The sequence below is a fragment of the Atta colombica genome, unplaced genomic scaffold (assembly GCF_001594045.1).
Source record: "Atta colombica isolate Treedump-2 unplaced genomic scaffold, Acol1.0 scaffold100, whole genome shotgun sequence".
NCBI classification, from domain to species: Eukaryota; Metazoa; Arthropoda; class Insecta; order Hymenoptera; family Formicidae; genus Atta; species Atta colombica.
Genome location: NW_017259185.1, coordinates 2785294 through 2803607, shown reverse-complemented (window position 1 = coordinate 2803607; position 18314 = coordinate 2785294). Strand labels below are relative to the sequence as shown.

The following is an 18314-nucleotide window of genomic DNA, read 5'->3' as shown; positions in this document are numbered from 1 at the left end:
ATGTATATATATATATATATATATGTATACTAAATATACGAGATATAAAATTGAATTGATTGAGAAATATGAGAACAAAGTTGAAAAATAAAACATTCTATTGTTAAATTAAACAAAATTAGCGATGCAACAAAAAATTAATATTTAATTTACATTTAAAATTGCTCTTTCCAATTCAATATCCAAAGCACTGATGTTATTGCGTCAACTTTATGTTATTAATATACAATCCTTACGCTAAGAATGTCTCTCTAAATATTAAAATTTTTAATTAGAATTTTAAAACATCTTACTTTCTCATGTTTCTTCTGATTTTTTTTTGGTTTTTTGTACAACGGGGTTTTCCTCATCAGACTCTGAATCCAACGCAATACCTTTGGATTTTTTTTCTTCTCTAATTTTCTGTTTTTCCAAGAATATGCTTAATTCTTCTAGTTTTTCATCACGTACTTTATTCCAGAACTGTATGGCTAAAATAAATTGCTTTCATGTTAAATAAAATGTATGCAGACTGAAGAAATTCGTTCATTACCTTCCTCTTGATACTTTGGAGGCACACCAGCTTGTGCTAACATTTCTTCATTCGGAATACAACTCTCATGTTCAGCATCACCAAGGACCTCGACTCTTGGTTTTGTGAACACTCTCTGCATCTTAAGTAACTTCCTTGTTTTAGCAGAATATTTTAGAGTCGGCACTTTATCGAATACCTCATCGTCCACCTTTGGATTGTCATCTTTCTCAAAGAACATATAAGTGCCTACAGCGTCTTCATAAGTGCCCTCATAAAACTAAAAGTACAAAATGATTAAGATTCATTTTTTAATTAATTGTGGTCAAATTTAACTTGGTGATGAGAACATGTAATAAAATGCATGTAATAAAAATATTTCTATTTAAAACACGGTTTTTGCAATACAAGAGTATATTTTATACTAGTATAGAGTATAGAGTACATAGTATAGAGTATATTATATTTTATACTTCAGCAAAATAATATATAAAAGTAATATATATTTTGTATTTAAAATCAAGAGATTGAAAGTTTTATATATCTTGTAATTTAAATAATAAAATCGATTGTCAATCTTAGTATTCAAAATACAAAATACTTTTATATGTTCCTAAGAAATACAAAATATAAAATATTATCATGTGTTCTGTTGAAATACAAAACGTAAAATATAATTGTCTTACAACTACTCTTTCTCAAATATAAGTATTTTTAAATAAATGATAAACAGGTCAAAATAACAAGCACCTGATATAGATAAATAATTTAAAATAATTTTTTATTAATTAATAATAGAATGTCTCAACTTAGTCATAAATTAATAACAGAATATTGAATTTCAACTTTACTTAGTCATCTTCAGTTGCTAACAATAAAAGTATTTCATTGCCTAGTTGGTCATAATGTAAAAATTATATATTTCTAGCTATTATTAATCGTTAAGCTAATGGCTTTTTTTAGTAACTTTTAAAGTTACCTTAATAAAACCATCGATTTATATCTATTTCCACCAATCTAATTCTAAAGATTAGAAAAAGACAAAGAGTAAGTGAAGTGAAATAGTGAAATTAAAATTAATCTACTATTGGTGGAAATGAGCAGTGATTAATAGAAAAACAAAATTATCGAGTGAGATTTAGATCTAACTTCACTTGATGATAATTTTGTTTTTCTAGCTATTTGTTACCACATCGATGTCTATGACATGAACGGAGTCATGAGGACAGTTGCTTAGCAACTATCGATTAGTGAATTGACTCTCAGCTGCTTTCTTTCTCATCTTACATTATAATTCCTTATATATATTATAATGTAAGCTCTTAATCAAACAAGAATCTTGTTTTTCTTTTCGAAGAAAACATAATAATCTTACATTACAATTCTTTATATTCCATATTAACTAAATGTAAGCTCTTAATCAAACAAGAGTCCTATTTTTCCTTTCGAAGAAAACATAACACTATCATTAATTACTAAACTATAGTTTTGTCTAAACTAGATAATGAAAAACTAGACTTAAAAAGGAAATAAACACGAGTTTCAGGATGCATTTATAACGATATTAGTGTGCATTTAGCATGTACATGACATTACATATTATATATTACAGAATTTTAGAAACAAAAAAAATGCGCATTTATTAATAAAAACGCATTCTAAAAACAAGCTACAAAGTTTAAATATGATTTATACTTCGTTTTTCATTTATTAAATTCTATAAATAATTCTATAAATCATAAAATACAGCATACCCGTCCATTAATTTCCATTATAGGATGTTCAGTATCTATTCCAATCATATCCAATTGAAGATCTTTATTATCGAACATTTCGTTACCGGTAAGCCCTTCAAATTCTACATATATGAGCATTTCTTCTTCATTTTCAGATAACTCACCATCCGACTCCATTTTTCTTATGAGTTGTTATGAATTATTATTTGTTATTATTTAAATTCAACAGACAAATACATTTCAGGCAATGACGTCGAACATATCTAGACTATATTCCACTTGACGCCCTTGAAATTTAAAGTTTAAAGGTACATTTTCACGAGCTGCTCTAATTGGTCGTTTCAGCATAGTACTGTAACCTTAACGCGTTTCTAACCTAACGTGTACGTAAATACACATTGTATTCAATTATTAAAAATGATTAGGTGTGCAATCCCATTTTGTAATAATTCGATAACCAAGAGCTATGTAATGAATGCATTTCCTCGAAATAATAAACATTATGCTCTATGGGTCAAAAATGTCAGCGAAAGTTGTTGGGGGAATGATGAAAAATTGGACGCTTGTGAAAAATTCTTATCTCTGCGAGGTGAAGCAATATTTATTATATATAAATTTATTATTAAAAAATTAATATTTGACATTTAAAATAAACATCGACATGAAAAGGCACTTTTAAATATGGCGTACGTAATATTTTGTCCAATGTAATTCGCGCTGATTCGCGGATGTCAAACGTAGCGATGACGATGACGTGTTCGTTGCGTACCACGTGTAGAGCATACATTTGACACGTCGCCTGCTACTCTGCGTTGTACCACCAGCCTGCGTTCGAATCGCTCGACGAGTGATACGTTAGTATATATTTTGATGCCACGTTGCTGTCGAGTTTCGCACAAAGAGGTGATCAGAAGAAGAAAGGACGAATTGTCTTCCCAGTGTCCCGTTCATGCGTCTCAACTTGTAAACAATCTGTATTTTACGGAAGCACTATTTCTACAACGCAAGCACCGTTGAAGTATTTCGAGCGCGAGTGGAATTTTTGAACGAATCTCTCAGTATCCTCTTGGATTGTCAATAAAAATAGTTTGACCATGGTAAGTATAATTAATTTGAATAATAATTTTGGAATTATTTTCTAACGAAGACTGACGCGTGTTCTTATTTCTTATTTCTTGGAAAAAGCCTGCTGCACCTAGCGCTACTTCCGTGGGATCTGTTGGACGATCACCCAGCAAAGCCATAGCGCCAAGAACAGGTGGTAGTGGTACAGTAAGACAGAGGAAAACCACTGTAACCTCCTCCGCCAGGAACAGGAATACCGGTACAAGCTCCGGTGGCATGTGGAGGTTCTATACTGATGACTCTCCTGGCATCAAAGTGTAAGTATAAATCAGCTGATTAAAGTAATGCTATCCATCAATCAGTAATCAACGTAATGCTATCCATACTTTGGTCAATTAATAAAATTTATTTTAAATTAGTAAATTAAACTCTTTAAAGCATTTATCTGTTATAATATAATTTGCTATAACATTTTAATTCTCTATTACAATATTAATTTGCCTTCACATGATATGTCTTAATAAATGTTATAATAAATATTGAAATTGTTTTGTTTTAGGGGACCTGTGCCAGTGCTAGTAATGTCCCTTTTATTCATTGCATCTGTATTCATGCTTCATATCTGGGGCAAGTATACTAGAAACTAGATATAAGTGCAATATGTTAAGATTGGCCTGGGAGAGAGATATGAAGCACTGAGCGATGCAAATTTCAGCATCGTGCAATCATATATTGGCGCCTCGAACAGGTTAATGCGTGATTTTTAATATGTATGATATGTTATGGATAATATATCATTGAAAGGAAAGGACTCACAAAACACATTATGAAATGGTGGATATCGTTACATGATTAAAATACATTCATATTTTTTATTCCTCGATAGAGAAGGTCTGTTTTTTTAAAACAATTTATCAATTACGTATATTGTGAGAAAACACGAGAGGAATTATTTAGTTTGCGTTTGTAATATTAGGAATGAAACATTATGTAATATTGAAATAAATGTAACTTATTTTTACCCTGATATGTGGTTGATATTATACAAGTCAATTTATGTAAGTGTAAATGAATTGTGAATTATAGGTTCCCGAAGCCAGCTACCATTTATTATATACTTCTTTACATTTGTAACTTTTGACAATCTTATAAAATTGAGGATTTTAGGAGTAGGATCGAATTTAGGATCCGCCAATTGCGAATAAATTGCTTTCATACTGAACCACGTATTAATTTCGCAAGTACAGTTTATTTACATTCTTATATTTATCTTATTCTATGAAAATATTTATTTCAGTCAAAGAGCTTAATGTATATTTGTTTTATAGAATGTGTTAGAAAGTTTTTAAATTAGAAGAATCAAATTTAGATTGATTAGACTTAATCTTCTCTTAAATTTTTGTGGAATCTTATACTTGACATTTAAAAATATAAAATCTAGATCATCACATAATACACATTGCAAAATAATTTTTAGTAAATTTATAATAATTTACATGTAGTAGAATTATAAATTACTGTTGATAGACACATTTTGCATAATGTAGATACATACATGAAATAAAAAGAACATAATATTTATAATTCATACTAATTCTTGTTAAAACATGTATTTCAAGTATTGTTATAATAGTAAGATGTAAGTTTTTTTATTGTAATCATGGTTCAATTTATTTAAAGATTTTCTCTGCAAGCATGCAATCAAGATGTTCTTGCATTCGCGATGTTGCAAGGGTTTCTGCATATTTCCGTTTCTGAGCGTTTTCTGCGAGGCGCCGGCGCATCCAATTTATTGATTCTTTCGATGCACTGAATTACACGACACGTTCGAATTGGACATAATCGCAATAAATAAAATGTATATAAAACGTGTATCATTAGAATAAATGGAGATCGAGAAAAAAATTACAAAAGAATAACATAGAAGATAGAAAAAAAATAGAGATAAGAGTAGTGAAGGAAAAATTTTTCAGTCATTTTTATGTCTCTAAAAGAAAGAAATTTTTCTCTTTTCTCTCCCTTATTTTTTCTTCATTACACTTTTCTCTATTTTAGAAAAATAAAAATGACTGAAAAAAATATATATATTTAAAAAATAGATGCGTGTGATTAATATATGGAATAATTATGGAATCTAAGATATGGGGAACGAAAAAAAGGAAATTAGGAAAGGGAATGGACTACGAGATAAAAAGAATCGTAAGAACGAGCGAAAAAATGCTAGAGAAATATATTATATATAGGATTCGAGAAAAAAACCAATATCGATGGCAAATTCTTTTTAGGATACTCTTCGACATTCTAAGATTTTCATTTACCTATAATAACAAGAAATTTGTGTGAAAAATAATTATGTATAGATCTTGTGATTTCATAAATAATTGTAAAAAAGCTTAGAGAAAGAAACTGAATATATTTTTTTAGAAAAATGTGAGCCTGTATAAAATTTAATTCATTCAAACAATTAAAGAGCACGACCCGTCCTTCCAAAATCGACGCACGGAGGGGTATTGAGGTTCGTCTGACGTAGATCAGTAGATGTCCCTGAAAATGAAGACTGGGGACGGGGTCTGCTCATCGCTGTGGTCTCTCGGCGGAGAGGCGCTCCAGAGACGTGCGCGTTGGAGGCGCCGGGAGGAACGCGCATCGGCGTCGGCGTCGGCAGAAAGGGAGCGGAGTGGCATGAGGGTGCTGTGCCACCGTGGAGGCGATTCTCGTCCGTTCTCCGGCCACCCGACGGGACGGGGGAGGCACGAGGGGGCGGACACGCGCATCTCGATTCTCGCGCTCTTCCGCCGTTGATGGGCCGCGCGAGGGCTCGCGAGCGTCGCCGACCCGCGGCGGACTCACATCACACACGTGATACCGTCGTGCGGGAGTGAGCGCCTCGTTTTAGTCACGGCGACATTCGACTTCTTCTTCTTGCCTGCCCAGCGAAACGGTGTCGGGGCGGGACGCATAGTATCGTTGGAAAACTACCGCGAGAAATGCAGTTCTCTACGGGAGAGGTAATTTCTTTTCTCTCTCCTCTCCCTCTCTTTCTTTCTCTCTTCCTCTCGCTGCTTTAGAAAAATCGAGAGATTCGCAACATTGATAACGTTGTCATTCCGCAACAAAGTGACAGCGTTATTTATATATTTAAAGAGACGGAGATGTTCAGCATCGTTTTATTCAACCTCGCTCGATAATGGATAGAATCAAAATGTGCATGCACACTAGATTATTTTGCAGAAAGAGAGAGGTAGGGAGCTTCGAAGGTATTCTAAATTCATAAGCTGCATGCGCTGGAACGTTCTCAAATTATTCAAAATATTGCTGCCAAGAACGCGCACGGTGTTCCTTATGTATAAATTTCTTAGCGAATTTCCCTGGAAATGGCTCTGTGTCATAGCTACGAACACATCCTCGACGCACCGCATTTTCCGCATTGCGGAAATCGTAATATAACTACATCGTAATACAACTACGTATATGAGCAGTTTGTTTATCTAGAACATGTAACTTGTTAATCTGCCAGGACATAAGATCCGGTATCGATCGCCTTTTTTTCGTTCCAATACTGATTTTTTAAGATAATAATTCATAAAAAGAAATCACACAAAATTTTATAATTTAGAAAATTAAAGACGCATTTTAATTCATATTAAATAGTAGCTGCTTTTTCTTCCTTAATTTTTTATTTAATCCAAATTGATGATTCTTAATTCTTTTATATATTATTAGATATAAATATATTTGTAAGAAGAATAATTAAATTAATTTTGAATTCATGTGAAGAGATTATCTGCTATCTTAAAAATTTTACAAATTTTATTTTTTTTTTTAATTGTGTCATTTAATATTACATATATTAATATTACATATATTAGATGTAGTAAAAAGAAATCCATTATTTTTGCATGAAATTGAATGGAAAAATAATGAATTTCTTTTTACTATACCTAATATAATATAGTATCATTAATATTTTTCGTTTAATACTCGAAATATAAACTATAACTAAAAATTCTCTTTATTTAATTTGCTTGACATTTTCTTCTGTCAAATAATGATTGTTGATTCTGAAAGAACCATTCTCACAATTAAATATATATAGAAAAACTCTAAGTATTCCATACAGTATAGACTTCTAAGAAACGTCCTAAAGACGTCTGAAGAACATCTTAATGTCTAACGCGTTTCCAAGATATTTCTCGGCTGTACGTATATTAAAGTGTTCAATTTTAAATTAAAATTAAAGAACTAAATAATGATTTAATATATCGACGCGGATAAAATCGCGTTTCAGAATCCGAGATAATTTGTTCGGAGATCGGAGACGATTAACGTCGAGGACATGGCGGTCGACATTTTGGACGAGGATCATCTCGCCGTGAGCGCGATTGTGACCGTCGGTATGCAGCTGATCTTCTTTACGATCGCGGCCACTTTCCAGATGGACAAGCTGACGGACTTCGCCGGTGGCACTAACTTCATCATCCTCGCTCTCCTCACTTTCTTTCTCGGTCAAGTGGGCAAGGTACTGTCTGACACGCTATCTTGTATCTCCTTTGAAGAGGTGCACATGTAACGCACGTAGGGAGAATTTTATATTTGGCGGATAAAGCCTAAATATTAACTCTTAAACCTTAGACTTTTGTATCATTCATGTCCTGCACATTTTTTTTCTTTGAAATGATGCTAGGAGCATCATTTAATTATAACATACATTTATATACACACACACATACACACACACACACATATATATATATATATATATATATATATATATATACAATTTTTTTAGTTCACAACCCTTACTCTCTAAATTCTTTGGTATCTCGCTAAAAAAAATTGAGACAATCTTGAAAAAAAGTAGCAAGAGTTCAATTTTCAGTCTTTAAGAATGAGAGAGATTTCATTTTTCAACCAGCAAATACAAAGTTGCATGTAACGTACTTGTTAATTATAATTTCTTATTTAACAATACAATACCTGCGTTATTACAATTATATTATGAATGAGAACTAATGAATACGTTACATACAATTTTGTAGAGATTCACTCTAAAAGTTTTAGAGAGTGCACAAGTATTTTCTAAAGATATTAAACCGTAAGAATTATTTATTGATTTTTATGTATTTGTAAAAAAGATGAAAATTAATCCGGGACGATTTAATTGTATGTAGTGTAGGTTAGAAAATGATCGTGTGTACTAAAGATTAAAATACATTACAAGTTTATCGGGAAAGAACCTAGATAAGATAGATTTGTAAAAGTTTTAATAAACTCGAAAACTAGATAGAGAAATCACAAATTAGAATTATTTTTTCGTCTATTATCAATTCCTTTTAATGACTATTAATGCTACTAATTATTATTATTATTTGATTATAAGTTTTATATTAAAATCACTTAATTTTTATCGCAACTGTAATTAATCTTCGATAATGATTGCACTTGCGAATCAGATTTGCAAATCATTATTTTAGATTGATTTTCTTTCTCAAAGTTCGAATGCACCTCGAGATTCACGCGACATATTGCCACTGTATATCATCGACAATTTTATCCTCAATGAAACCGTTGCTATAAATAAAATGTCAAGATATAATTAATATCTATTAACGGATGATTTGTGCCTGTCTATAAACTTCTTTCTATGACGCTTATTTTATATTATTAGTCGTTACAAGTATCGGTATAAACAACTACGTGCCTTTCTTCCCCGTAGACATACGATAGTCGGCAGATGATGGTGACCATATTCGTATGCTTGTGGGGCGTGCGGCTCTCCGGATATCTCCTATATAGAATCGTCAAAATAGGCCGTGATAAGAGATTTGACGATCGTCGCAGTAATGTGATCCGCTTCGCCGTATTCTGGACATTTCAGGTAAAATAGAGAGTGCGATGTCTCCCGTTTAATCTTCCTAGAAAGGATCTGATATATCGAAGAGATTTGTCGATTCGCAGGCTGTGTGGGTGTACGTCGTCAGTCTGCCTGTGATAATAATCAATTCTCCACGACATAAAATACCGCCCGCGCCAAAGACGATGACGACGCTCGACAGCGCCGGCACGGGTCTCTTCTTGGTTGGCTTGCTAGCTGAGACCTACGCCGATCTGCAAAAGTTCACCTTCAAGCAAGATCCAGTGAACAATGGGAAGTGGTGTAATGACGGTGAGACTATCCTTTGATTTTCCAGTAAACACTAATTAATAGCAACATACTCTTTAACTTTTAGATCTCATTCTAAAAGAGTGAAATTTCACTCTTGAATATAGATCCTTTTCAAGACAGGTCAATTTTCACTCTTCAGAATGAGATTCTTCAAAGAATTTAGAGAGTAATATCAATGTTATAATTTTATTCAACAATGTAAATATAATACATGATACATAATAGTTACATTCTTGAGTGTAAAATTATAACATTGGTATTACTTTTAGTGAGTTACACGTCCGAAAATACTTTTGCGGAATTCCATTAAATTTTTTATACTACTAGTAAAATTTTACAGAGCATCGTTTGTAAGATCTCATCAATAAGATGTGTTATAAAAACGTTTCAATCTGATTCTCATAAATAAATATGTGTATATAATTATTATTATTAGGAGTTATACATATTACTTTTTATTTAAGGATTTATTTCATTGAAATCATTTTTCGATTGCAATGAAATAAATTTGCATTTACAAGTCAAAATTTTTAGGACTTTGGAGGCTCTCCCGGCACCCAAATTATTTCGGCGAGATTGTCGTCTGGTGGGGGATATTTGTAATATCCCTAAACGTTATCGAAGGAGCAGAATGGGTTGTTATTGCATCCCCGATCTTCACGACGCTTATTATTCTATTTCTATCAGGGATGCCATTATTGGAAAAAGCATCGGATGAAAGATACAGGGAGTAAGTAAAAAGGCATTGGGCAAAAGAGCATTGAGAATTTTCGCAAATCTAAAAAAAAAAAATAATATTCAAAAACATAAATATAAAATTTAGAAAATGTGTCTTATATATATTAAAAGTAAATGCTTAATTCTCGACCCCTATATTTAGTCGACTATAGCACCTGTTCAAATTTAAATATTTTTCCATCGTATAATCGTTTTAAAACGCCAAAGTGTCGAAGACCAGTCGAAATACTATTAATATGGATTGTATTTGAATTGGAGATGACTATATACGGGATGTTTTTCATCGCACTCTCTAGGGTAAAAAGGCCAAGAATTAAGTTGTACACCTAAATTAATTTATTTTACTTTACTTAATTAATTTATTTATTACAGAAAGCTGGAGTCTCAACTCTTAGTTGGAGTAAATAGAAGAATATAATAATTTAAAGTCAGATTAAAAAAATTATTTAAATTTTTGTTTTACAATTCGTAAGAAAATAATATTAACAGATAAATGGATTTGTTTTTTATTGTAAATTCGTATGAATTTCGATTTATTCATGTTCTGCAAATGTTTTCAGTAACGCGGAGTATCGCTACTATAAGCGATCGACGTCACCGTTGATACCAATACCGCCGTCTATCTACGTTGAGGTGCCACATTTCCTCAAGTTTATATTCTGCTGCGAATTTCCACTCTACGATTCCCTGGATGTGAAGCCGAGATCGGCCGTCACCGAATCAACGTCTATCAGCCTCGCGGCGTCCACGTAGCTGTAACCACACGCCGGACGTCCGAATTCTGAGTCCGGCGTGCAGTCGACAGCAACAGCTTCAACCAGTACAGCTCTCTGAGCGCTACTTTATCTTTCTCTGCGGCATCGAGAATCCTGTCTATCTACTGACAAAAATATAAACTCGACGGCCGAATCATAAATCCCAGTCCAACAACATTCTCAATCAAACACGATATCAGCACGATCTCGAGGAGTTACACTATACTTGGTCATGCACATCAATTTCAATATGTGGGAACCGAGAAGGAATCCCTTTTCAAAATGGAAAGGCTTATAAAAGATGAAGTATTATTATTTTTGTAACTAAAAGCTCTTCCCGGCGATAGGCATAAACGTTATCGGTGACTTTTCGTATAGAATCGAATGATGAGATGAACAAAGAAAATTATTTTTATAGCGATGTTATATGGGTACCAATGTAAAAGTAGCTTAATGACCAATTCGAGCATCGTTTCTGTACGACAAGTCGGTGGTAATCAATGACTTGATTAGCGGCTTTATTTATGTACGTATTTAAACTCTTATTTTAGATACAAGAAGATTAGATAAAACAAGAGAGATTGGAAATAATATATAATTTGTATATTCCAAATAATATCCAGGCTTAAAAAGAAAAACTCTTAAAAAGTGTCACTATATTCAATTAGTCAATCGCTACTTTAAATGAATAATATTATATTTTGTTCCAAGAGAGTAGTTCTTGGAAATAAATTAGGCAGGCGGTTTACCGCGCTCGCTATCAACTAACAAAAAAGTATGTGTCTTAAATATCGCAAAAACGAGAATTTAAAATGAGAATTTTAATGTAATATAAATAAGACGATGTAGTCCATTTTTGAAATTAATAGTAACTTTGAAAATTGATGGTCTGTAATAGTTGGCGATTGATACTGTCGATTCGTTAAAAGTAAAGTAAAAATTAACAAAAACGCATATCGAGGAAAAACGGAACAATTGTGTTGCAATTTTCGTAACTCGACAGCGAATAAGCAATATTTATCGCTAGAATCAAACGAACGTAAAAAAACAGTCAAGTTTACATTTCACCTATCACAATCGCTATTCGTTTCGTTAATATATTGTAGGAATCCTATATTGTAATATGTAGGATGCTTACAAAGAAATTTTAGATGCAATACAAACATGGTACGTCCATGTATCCCGATTGCAATCCTGAGGCTTTCAATCGAATTATTGAGTCATAGCAATATTAAACATATCTCCGTGCCGATAGAACGTCCTCAGAATACGAAATAAAAAGAAATTCCGAAATTTATAAAACATATGTAGCGATAATTCAAATTAATGACGCGCATGAAACGAATTCCTTGTGAATAAATGATTCAAATATTACTTCCCAATACTTCATTGTTACGTATGTCTTCGAAGTTTAGATAATAAATAATTACTGATCCTAAGTTATGGAATTGTTGATTAATTATCTTGCCCTCTTAATTATATATGATCTCATAAAAAATGCATATTATATCTTTTAAATAAGATTTGAAGAGAGCAAATTGCAAATCAGTAAACATCGAGAGATTACGTAAAGTTCGCTTCATATTTATAAACACATTTTATTTGTTCGTATGTATATCATTAATAAATGGTGATATAATAATGACAATGAAATGTATGTACGCCGAGCATAAAACGAGCAGTCATATTATAATAATTATTAATATATTCTTCTTATAATAATCTTACTGTATTGAGTGGGCCTACCTACGGTGCTTGCAACGTTATGGTCTCTCTTGTCCAAATGTTTCTTCCATTCTCTAATTTATATTATTTACTCGCACGTAATAATCCATAATAATATGTAACCACAGGTGAAAACATATGCGCCGTCCTAAGTATAAACAGCATCATCCACTAATCTTTTTTTCCATTTTTCCTTTACGTGATTATATATACATATACATACACATATACATACATACATACATACATACATACATACATACATACATACATACATACATACATACATACATACATACATACATACATACATACATACATACATACATACATACATACATACATACATATATATATATATATAAAATCACGTATATATATATATAATTGTTATCAATAATATAGTAAGCTACTTAAATGTAATATATCTCGTGTCTTCTCGTGGAATATGTTCAGCTGCCGTAGAAAAACTACGCAGCGTTCGTAGAAAAAACTTCAATTCCCGTTATACATCAAATTGTCGATTTTCGATGCGTGAAAGACACTTTGTATTACGCAAGGTAATTTTTTTTTCCTTAACACGTCCGAAAAATCGTATATCAATACATGGGCAGCACAGCGTTTTGAGTACCAAAGAAAAAGAGATCAAAACATTATCTGTGCCTCTTCGCTAAAGAAAGAAAATAAAAAGAAAATAAAAAATCGAGAACTTGGAGGGAGCAAGGAATGGTGGATAAGAGGACGAAATATTACGACTCTGCTATACACGAATGGCATCTTCCTTGCATATCTAAGTCCAACTGCATTCGCGCGCGTCTATGTTTAATACATATACTATAATATACAAATAATAGATAATAATATGTGTCGTCCATCGCTTATCGCGGTTCCTTACTTCCGTCATCTAAAAAGTGATAAGAAAGGACTATGAAAATATCATATAATCCATACGAAATATAGGAATGAGAGTCGTCGATTAAAATAAAAATTGATTGCACGCACTTTGAGATGACGATGAAATGCAAACCGGATTTGCGGCCGGGCGGAAGAGCGGATCGAACTACTTTTCCGTACGGCCTTCTCAACTACATTTGCATTCCACATTAGGCTGTCTGAGGACGTCCGTTGCTAACTGGTCAATTGGCGTGACTCGACTCTCGATTCGATTGTTAAAAGAACGCGCGCGCGCGCGCGCGCGAGAGAGAGAGAGAGAGAGAGAGAGAGATAGATAGAGAGAGATAGAAGTAATTCAGTCAATCAATGACCTAACATTTGTTTCCGTAGGACATCGGATTCCCTTTCTCCTATCACTATGATTATTAATATTATTGTTGTTTCATTCTTATTAACATTATCGTTACGTTAGCGTTATTATTAGCGTTATCGTAATAAAAATCTCAGATCGCGTCGATGAACCGGCTACTAGACGCAACGGTGTTTCCTCAGATGATTTTCCGATAGAAATCTCTCAATGATACGCGTCATAAAAAATCTCGTACAAAATCTTTTTAGAAACTTTATTTAACACGATATAAAAAGCAAAGTAAAACGCGCGATACACGTGTGAACGTAGCATAAAAAAAGGAAATTAACGTGAACTAAATTAAAGAGAAGATTACGTTACGTTGCGCCAGGACGCAAAGTAACTTATACACAGCAAGGATCGTTGAGGGAAGCGAAGTAGGAGACGCTTATTTTCGCCTTAAAAGGCAGGAATCAGTATGCCCGTTCACGCGACCCTATCCTCGCTTCTTCTTCTCTTCCTCTTCTCCCGTAATTACTTCTATCTTATAGCGTAACGCTATATTGCATTTGGCCACTGTCGACAAAGACCCCAGCTGCGTTAAACTATTGCAGTTCGTATATTGCAATCCTACATTTCTAATGACTTATGAGATAGCCCTGTTTGTTTTTTGTTTATCCTTAGCAGAGCAGAGAAAGGGCGTGTGGATTAGAGAATAATCGTTCCGGTCGTGTGTGTTTCGAGTGTGTCAATGTGAAGTAACGCGTGATGCGCATTGAACGTATATAAACGAACTATTAACATTATACACGAGTCTATTAATATCTATACGTATAAGTAGAGAGCTCTAGTCCCAAACCTTATCTTTCTTTTTGCTTTCTCTTACACACACGCACACTCACTCATTTTCTTTCCCTCTCTCTTTCTCTCCCTCTTTCTTCCTCCCTTTCTCTTCAACATACAATCTCTCACTTCCGGCAACTCCCTTCCCTCATCATCATTCTATACGTGCTTTCTACAGTCCTCATCTCCATCATCGTTCACATTCATGCAACCACACACACGCGCGTACATACACACACTCTTACCGCCAACTATCCCTCTCTCTCTTTCTATCTTTATTCATTCGCCAATACACCTTCGTGACTCTTCGCCTTTAAATCCTTGAAACGACTTATTATTTCTCTTTACAATGAAAGACCGCTTATTTGCCGTCCTTCTCTTTTTCTTTGTTCTCGTCAACTTCCTTGTCCTTCTCGACTTCCTTTTCCTCCTTGTCTGCCTTTTCCTTGTCACCCTCTTTCTCCTCCTTGGATTCTTTAGACTCCTTCGCCTCCTCCTTGCCCTCTTTCTCCTCCTGTTTCTCGGGTTTCGGCAGATGCGTGTTCATGTCCAGGCTGGAGCATATCTCGTCCCAATCCGGGAAACATCGTTCTTTAACGCGCGAGCAATGTCCGACTAAATTGGGACAGTTCTCGACCATGTAATCTCGTAGACTGTACGGCGTGTCCTTGTCGATGTACAGGATTTGAGCGAGATGCGCAAATGCAACTACGTCCATCTGTACAAACCCAAAAGATCGCCAAAGGATTATACAGATTGCTAAAATTGTAACCCATAATCTATATTTTCTATCAATCTTTTACGTTGAACATAATTTTTTGCGAATCTTTGTGAATCAATGTAATATTAAGATAAGTTAAGAGATCAAGGGTGATATATTTTTACCTATTTGTTCTTTCCTGAAGTTCTCTTTACTAAAACTAATTAATTTTTAATCGATTGAAACTTGAAAACTAATCAAAGTTCGAGTCGATAATCGTGTTATAATTATTTGCTCAGTTCGATGTGCAATATCTCTTAAGATAACTGAAAATACAAAGCTTTTTCGCATGACGCTCAGCGAGAACGCCATTTCGCCGCGGGCAACACTGGTTTCACTGATATTATCTTCGGCATCAGATTACAAGTAACTGAAGCTATTATTTACACAGCGGACCAAATATCATGTTAGAATGTACTACAGTGGTGCATAACTCAAGAACTCTTGACCGCTATAGGCAACATGTTAACAGATTTGATGATACTTACGGTAGTTGGCTCGTCCCCAAAGAAGAAGGGCTTGTCAGCAAGCGTGTCCGAGAGCACCTTAAGATCGGTGCACCCGAATTGGGACACTTCCTCCGGACTGTGCACACCCATTCCCTGAGCCTTCACTTTCCTCGCACCCTGCAACCAATCCAACTACCATCTCACTACAAATGGTCATAATATTTTGTTCTACAATTACGTTTCCTTATCGCGATACTATCTCTAGCTAGCATATTCATAGCACGTTTAGAGCTACAAGCGCAATTTGTGCACTCCGAGCGAATACTATGAATGATTCTGGAGATAGCATAAAATAAACATTGTGATAACGTGTAAGTAGCGAAACTTGGTCGAAGTAAAATTCGGACAAGAATAACATTTTGGAGATCGTACTGGTTTCAATAAATATTTTTAGAATCTGTATCTTGATTCAATAAATTTGTATTTCATAGTCATCGTTATATTCCATATTATTAATATCTAGATAAAAAACGTCGACCAGGACTCAACTAAGAGAGCTTTAAGATGATAGCTGATGAGACTAGCTATACTGGGAAAAATTATGTAATGACAAAACTACAGTATTTACATGAATGCAATCTAGCATAATGTCAGTGATACATGCATAGCTAAATTGAGAAACGTGAACATTCGAAACATCGTGCGGTCTCGATAAAATCAATGAAAGAAGGTCGAGGGAAGATTATTTTTGCATACAGCATGACTTTTACATAATGATGAAAATAATGTGGAATATAATTATGAAAATATGCAAATAAGTTATATGAAAACGTGAATGCGAATAAATTATTAGAATTGAATGAGAAGTCATGAAACATGGAATTATCATTCAAGTGATTTCTATCTAATGTCCAAGTTGTATGCTAGGTCACATCGAAATCACACCGATATCACGGCGAACGGCAAGCGAAACTTACCTTGCGTCCGAACGTGAGCTTGAAGAAGAAATTCAGAATAGCGTTTGGGATACGTGATCCCAGAGCGAGTTGCAGATTGACCTTGTAACCCTTCAGCACCTGATCCAAGTTCTTCGTGCGCCAGCACGCGACAACCCAGACTAGATGATTCTCGATCATGGATATCATGGCGTGAGAGACGCTTCGTTGTTCAGACGTGAGACCGGCATCCAAGTCCTTGCCAAATTTCTGACTCAACTCTCGCAGGATAATGGTACTGTCTGCGATTTCCTCACCGTTCAGCTCGACGAACGGCAGCTGACCCTTCTTGGAGCGGAATTTCATCTTGTGATCAACATTCTGGAAACAACCGAATAAGTTAAATCTTTTGTCGAAGTGACAATACAATAACAAAATATTATATGTTATGCTATATTAAAATTATGTATTATATTATTAATATATAACATTTATATAATAACAACTTTATTATTATATATTATACATATACAAAATATACAATAAAATTACATTACAATAGTAATGATTGAATGTCAAACAGTGTATCTAGAATACTAAAATAATAGTTTTGTGCGATCCAACATAAAATAAAAATACCTATTTTGACACATCATCTTTTACTCGTTTGTTCAGTTTCGCAATTTCTATTAAATTGCAACTAAGTTTTTATTAATTGTGCTTTTAATTTGAATAACTCGGAACAAAATCGCAATGACATTTTCTCTTTCAAACAATCTAATAAAATCATTTCAGATTAATCAATAATAATTGTTTGTAATTATTATTCTATATTCTTACAGTGAAATATTGAAAATATTTCTCTAGTGCGATAATAATAAATAATATTGCACCGAGATGGATAGGTGTATCTATATTCTCGCGAGGCACATGCTCTATTTATAGACGTATGTACCACGTTAAACGCATAAGTGGGATATCGTGGCTTTCACAGGTGAATCAGCTTATTACATGTAATAACTGCGAACGTTTCACGCGTTGATATATAGGGTGTCTATGAATCATCATTTGACCGACAAAAATTCTTTGGTGTAATTTTTCTTAATGATAACTTAATTATCATTAGGTACAAATATTCATTAACAATATTCAATTAACTTTACATTAAATTTCTATTAAAATAATCTTTCTAGAATTAATTGGAAAATCAAGATTTTATATCCAGTATCCATCAAATTTTAATTTGTTTATTCAGATTTACAGATCAGATTAATACTTTCGTACTTTTTATAAGAAATATTTTCCTAATTTATTAATAAATTTTTGTTGGCATAAAATCGATTTTAAATACGTTACTCTGCTATTATCGGAAAGGAAATTGTAACAAT

General features: G+C 33.5%; 4 protein-coding genes across 6 annotated transcripts in view; 2 read left to right on the top strand and 2 right to left on the bottom strand.

Annotated features, from left to right (window-relative positions):
* LOC108684944 (general transcription factor 3C polypeptide 6) overlaps window positions 1-2424 on the bottom strand; it is a 3268-nt gene extending 844 nt beyond the window's left edge. Inside the window, exons 1-3 of the mRNA XM_018189501.1 lie at window positions 2266-2424; window positions 533-791; window positions 294-470 (exon numbers count right to left, since the gene is read on the bottom strand). Coding sequence (XP_018044990.1) covers window positions 298-470; window positions 533-791; window positions 2266-2424 — 591 coding nt within the window. The 3' untranslated portion in view covers window positions 294-297. The remainder of the gene's footprint in view (window positions 1-293; window positions 471-532; window positions 792-2265) is intronic.
* A 630-nt stretch (window positions 2425-3054) lies between these two features.
* LOC108685385 (protein transport protein Sec61 subunit beta) lies at window positions 3055-4339 on the top strand. Its single transcript, XM_018190148.1, has 3 exons — window positions 3055-3344; window positions 3433-3629; window positions 3872-4339. The coding sequence occupies exons 1-3, from the start codon at window positions 3342-3344 to the stop codon at window positions 3957-3959; spliced, it is 288 nt and encodes a 95-aa protein (XP_018045637.1). The 5' UTR covers window positions 3055-3341; the 3' UTR covers window positions 3960-4339.
* A 1725-nt stretch (window positions 4340-6064) lies between these two features.
* On the top strand, window positions 6065-12410 carry LOC108684969. 2 transcript variants are annotated; one of them, XM_018189545.1, is made up of 6 exons: window positions 6065-6320; window positions 7601-7831; window positions 9029-9190; window positions 9271-9478; window positions 10013-10208; window positions 10777-12410. In XM_018189545.1, the coding sequence occupies exons 2-6, from the start codon at window positions 7649-7651 to the stop codon at window positions 10967-10969; spliced, it is 942 nt and encodes a 313-aa protein (XP_018045034.1). In that variant the 5' UTR covers window positions 6065-6320; window positions 7601-7648; the 3' UTR covers window positions 10970-12410. The 2 variants fall into 2 exon arrangements, with proteins under 2 accessions (XP_018045034.1, XP_018045043.1); XM_018189554.1 differs by lacking the exon at window positions 6065-6320 and adding an exon at window positions 7477-7511.
* A 690-nt stretch (window positions 12411-13100) lies between these two features.
* Window positions 13101-18314, bottom strand: part of LOC108686747 (failed axon connections) — a 36620-nt gene continuing 31406 nt past the window's right edge. The window contains exons 2-4 of one of the 2 annotated variants that reach the window (XM_018192201.1): window positions 16969-17307; window positions 16031-16183; window positions 13101-15500 (exon numbers count right to left, since the gene is read on the bottom strand). In XM_018192201.1, the coding sequence (XP_018047690.1) occupies window positions 15144-15500; window positions 16031-16183; window positions 16969-17307 (849 nt within the window). In that variant the 3' untranslated portion in view covers window positions 13101-15143. The remainder of the gene's footprint in view (window positions 15501-16030; window positions 16184-16968; window positions 17308-18314) is intronic. The other variant, XM_018192208.1, reaches the window with a different exon arrangement.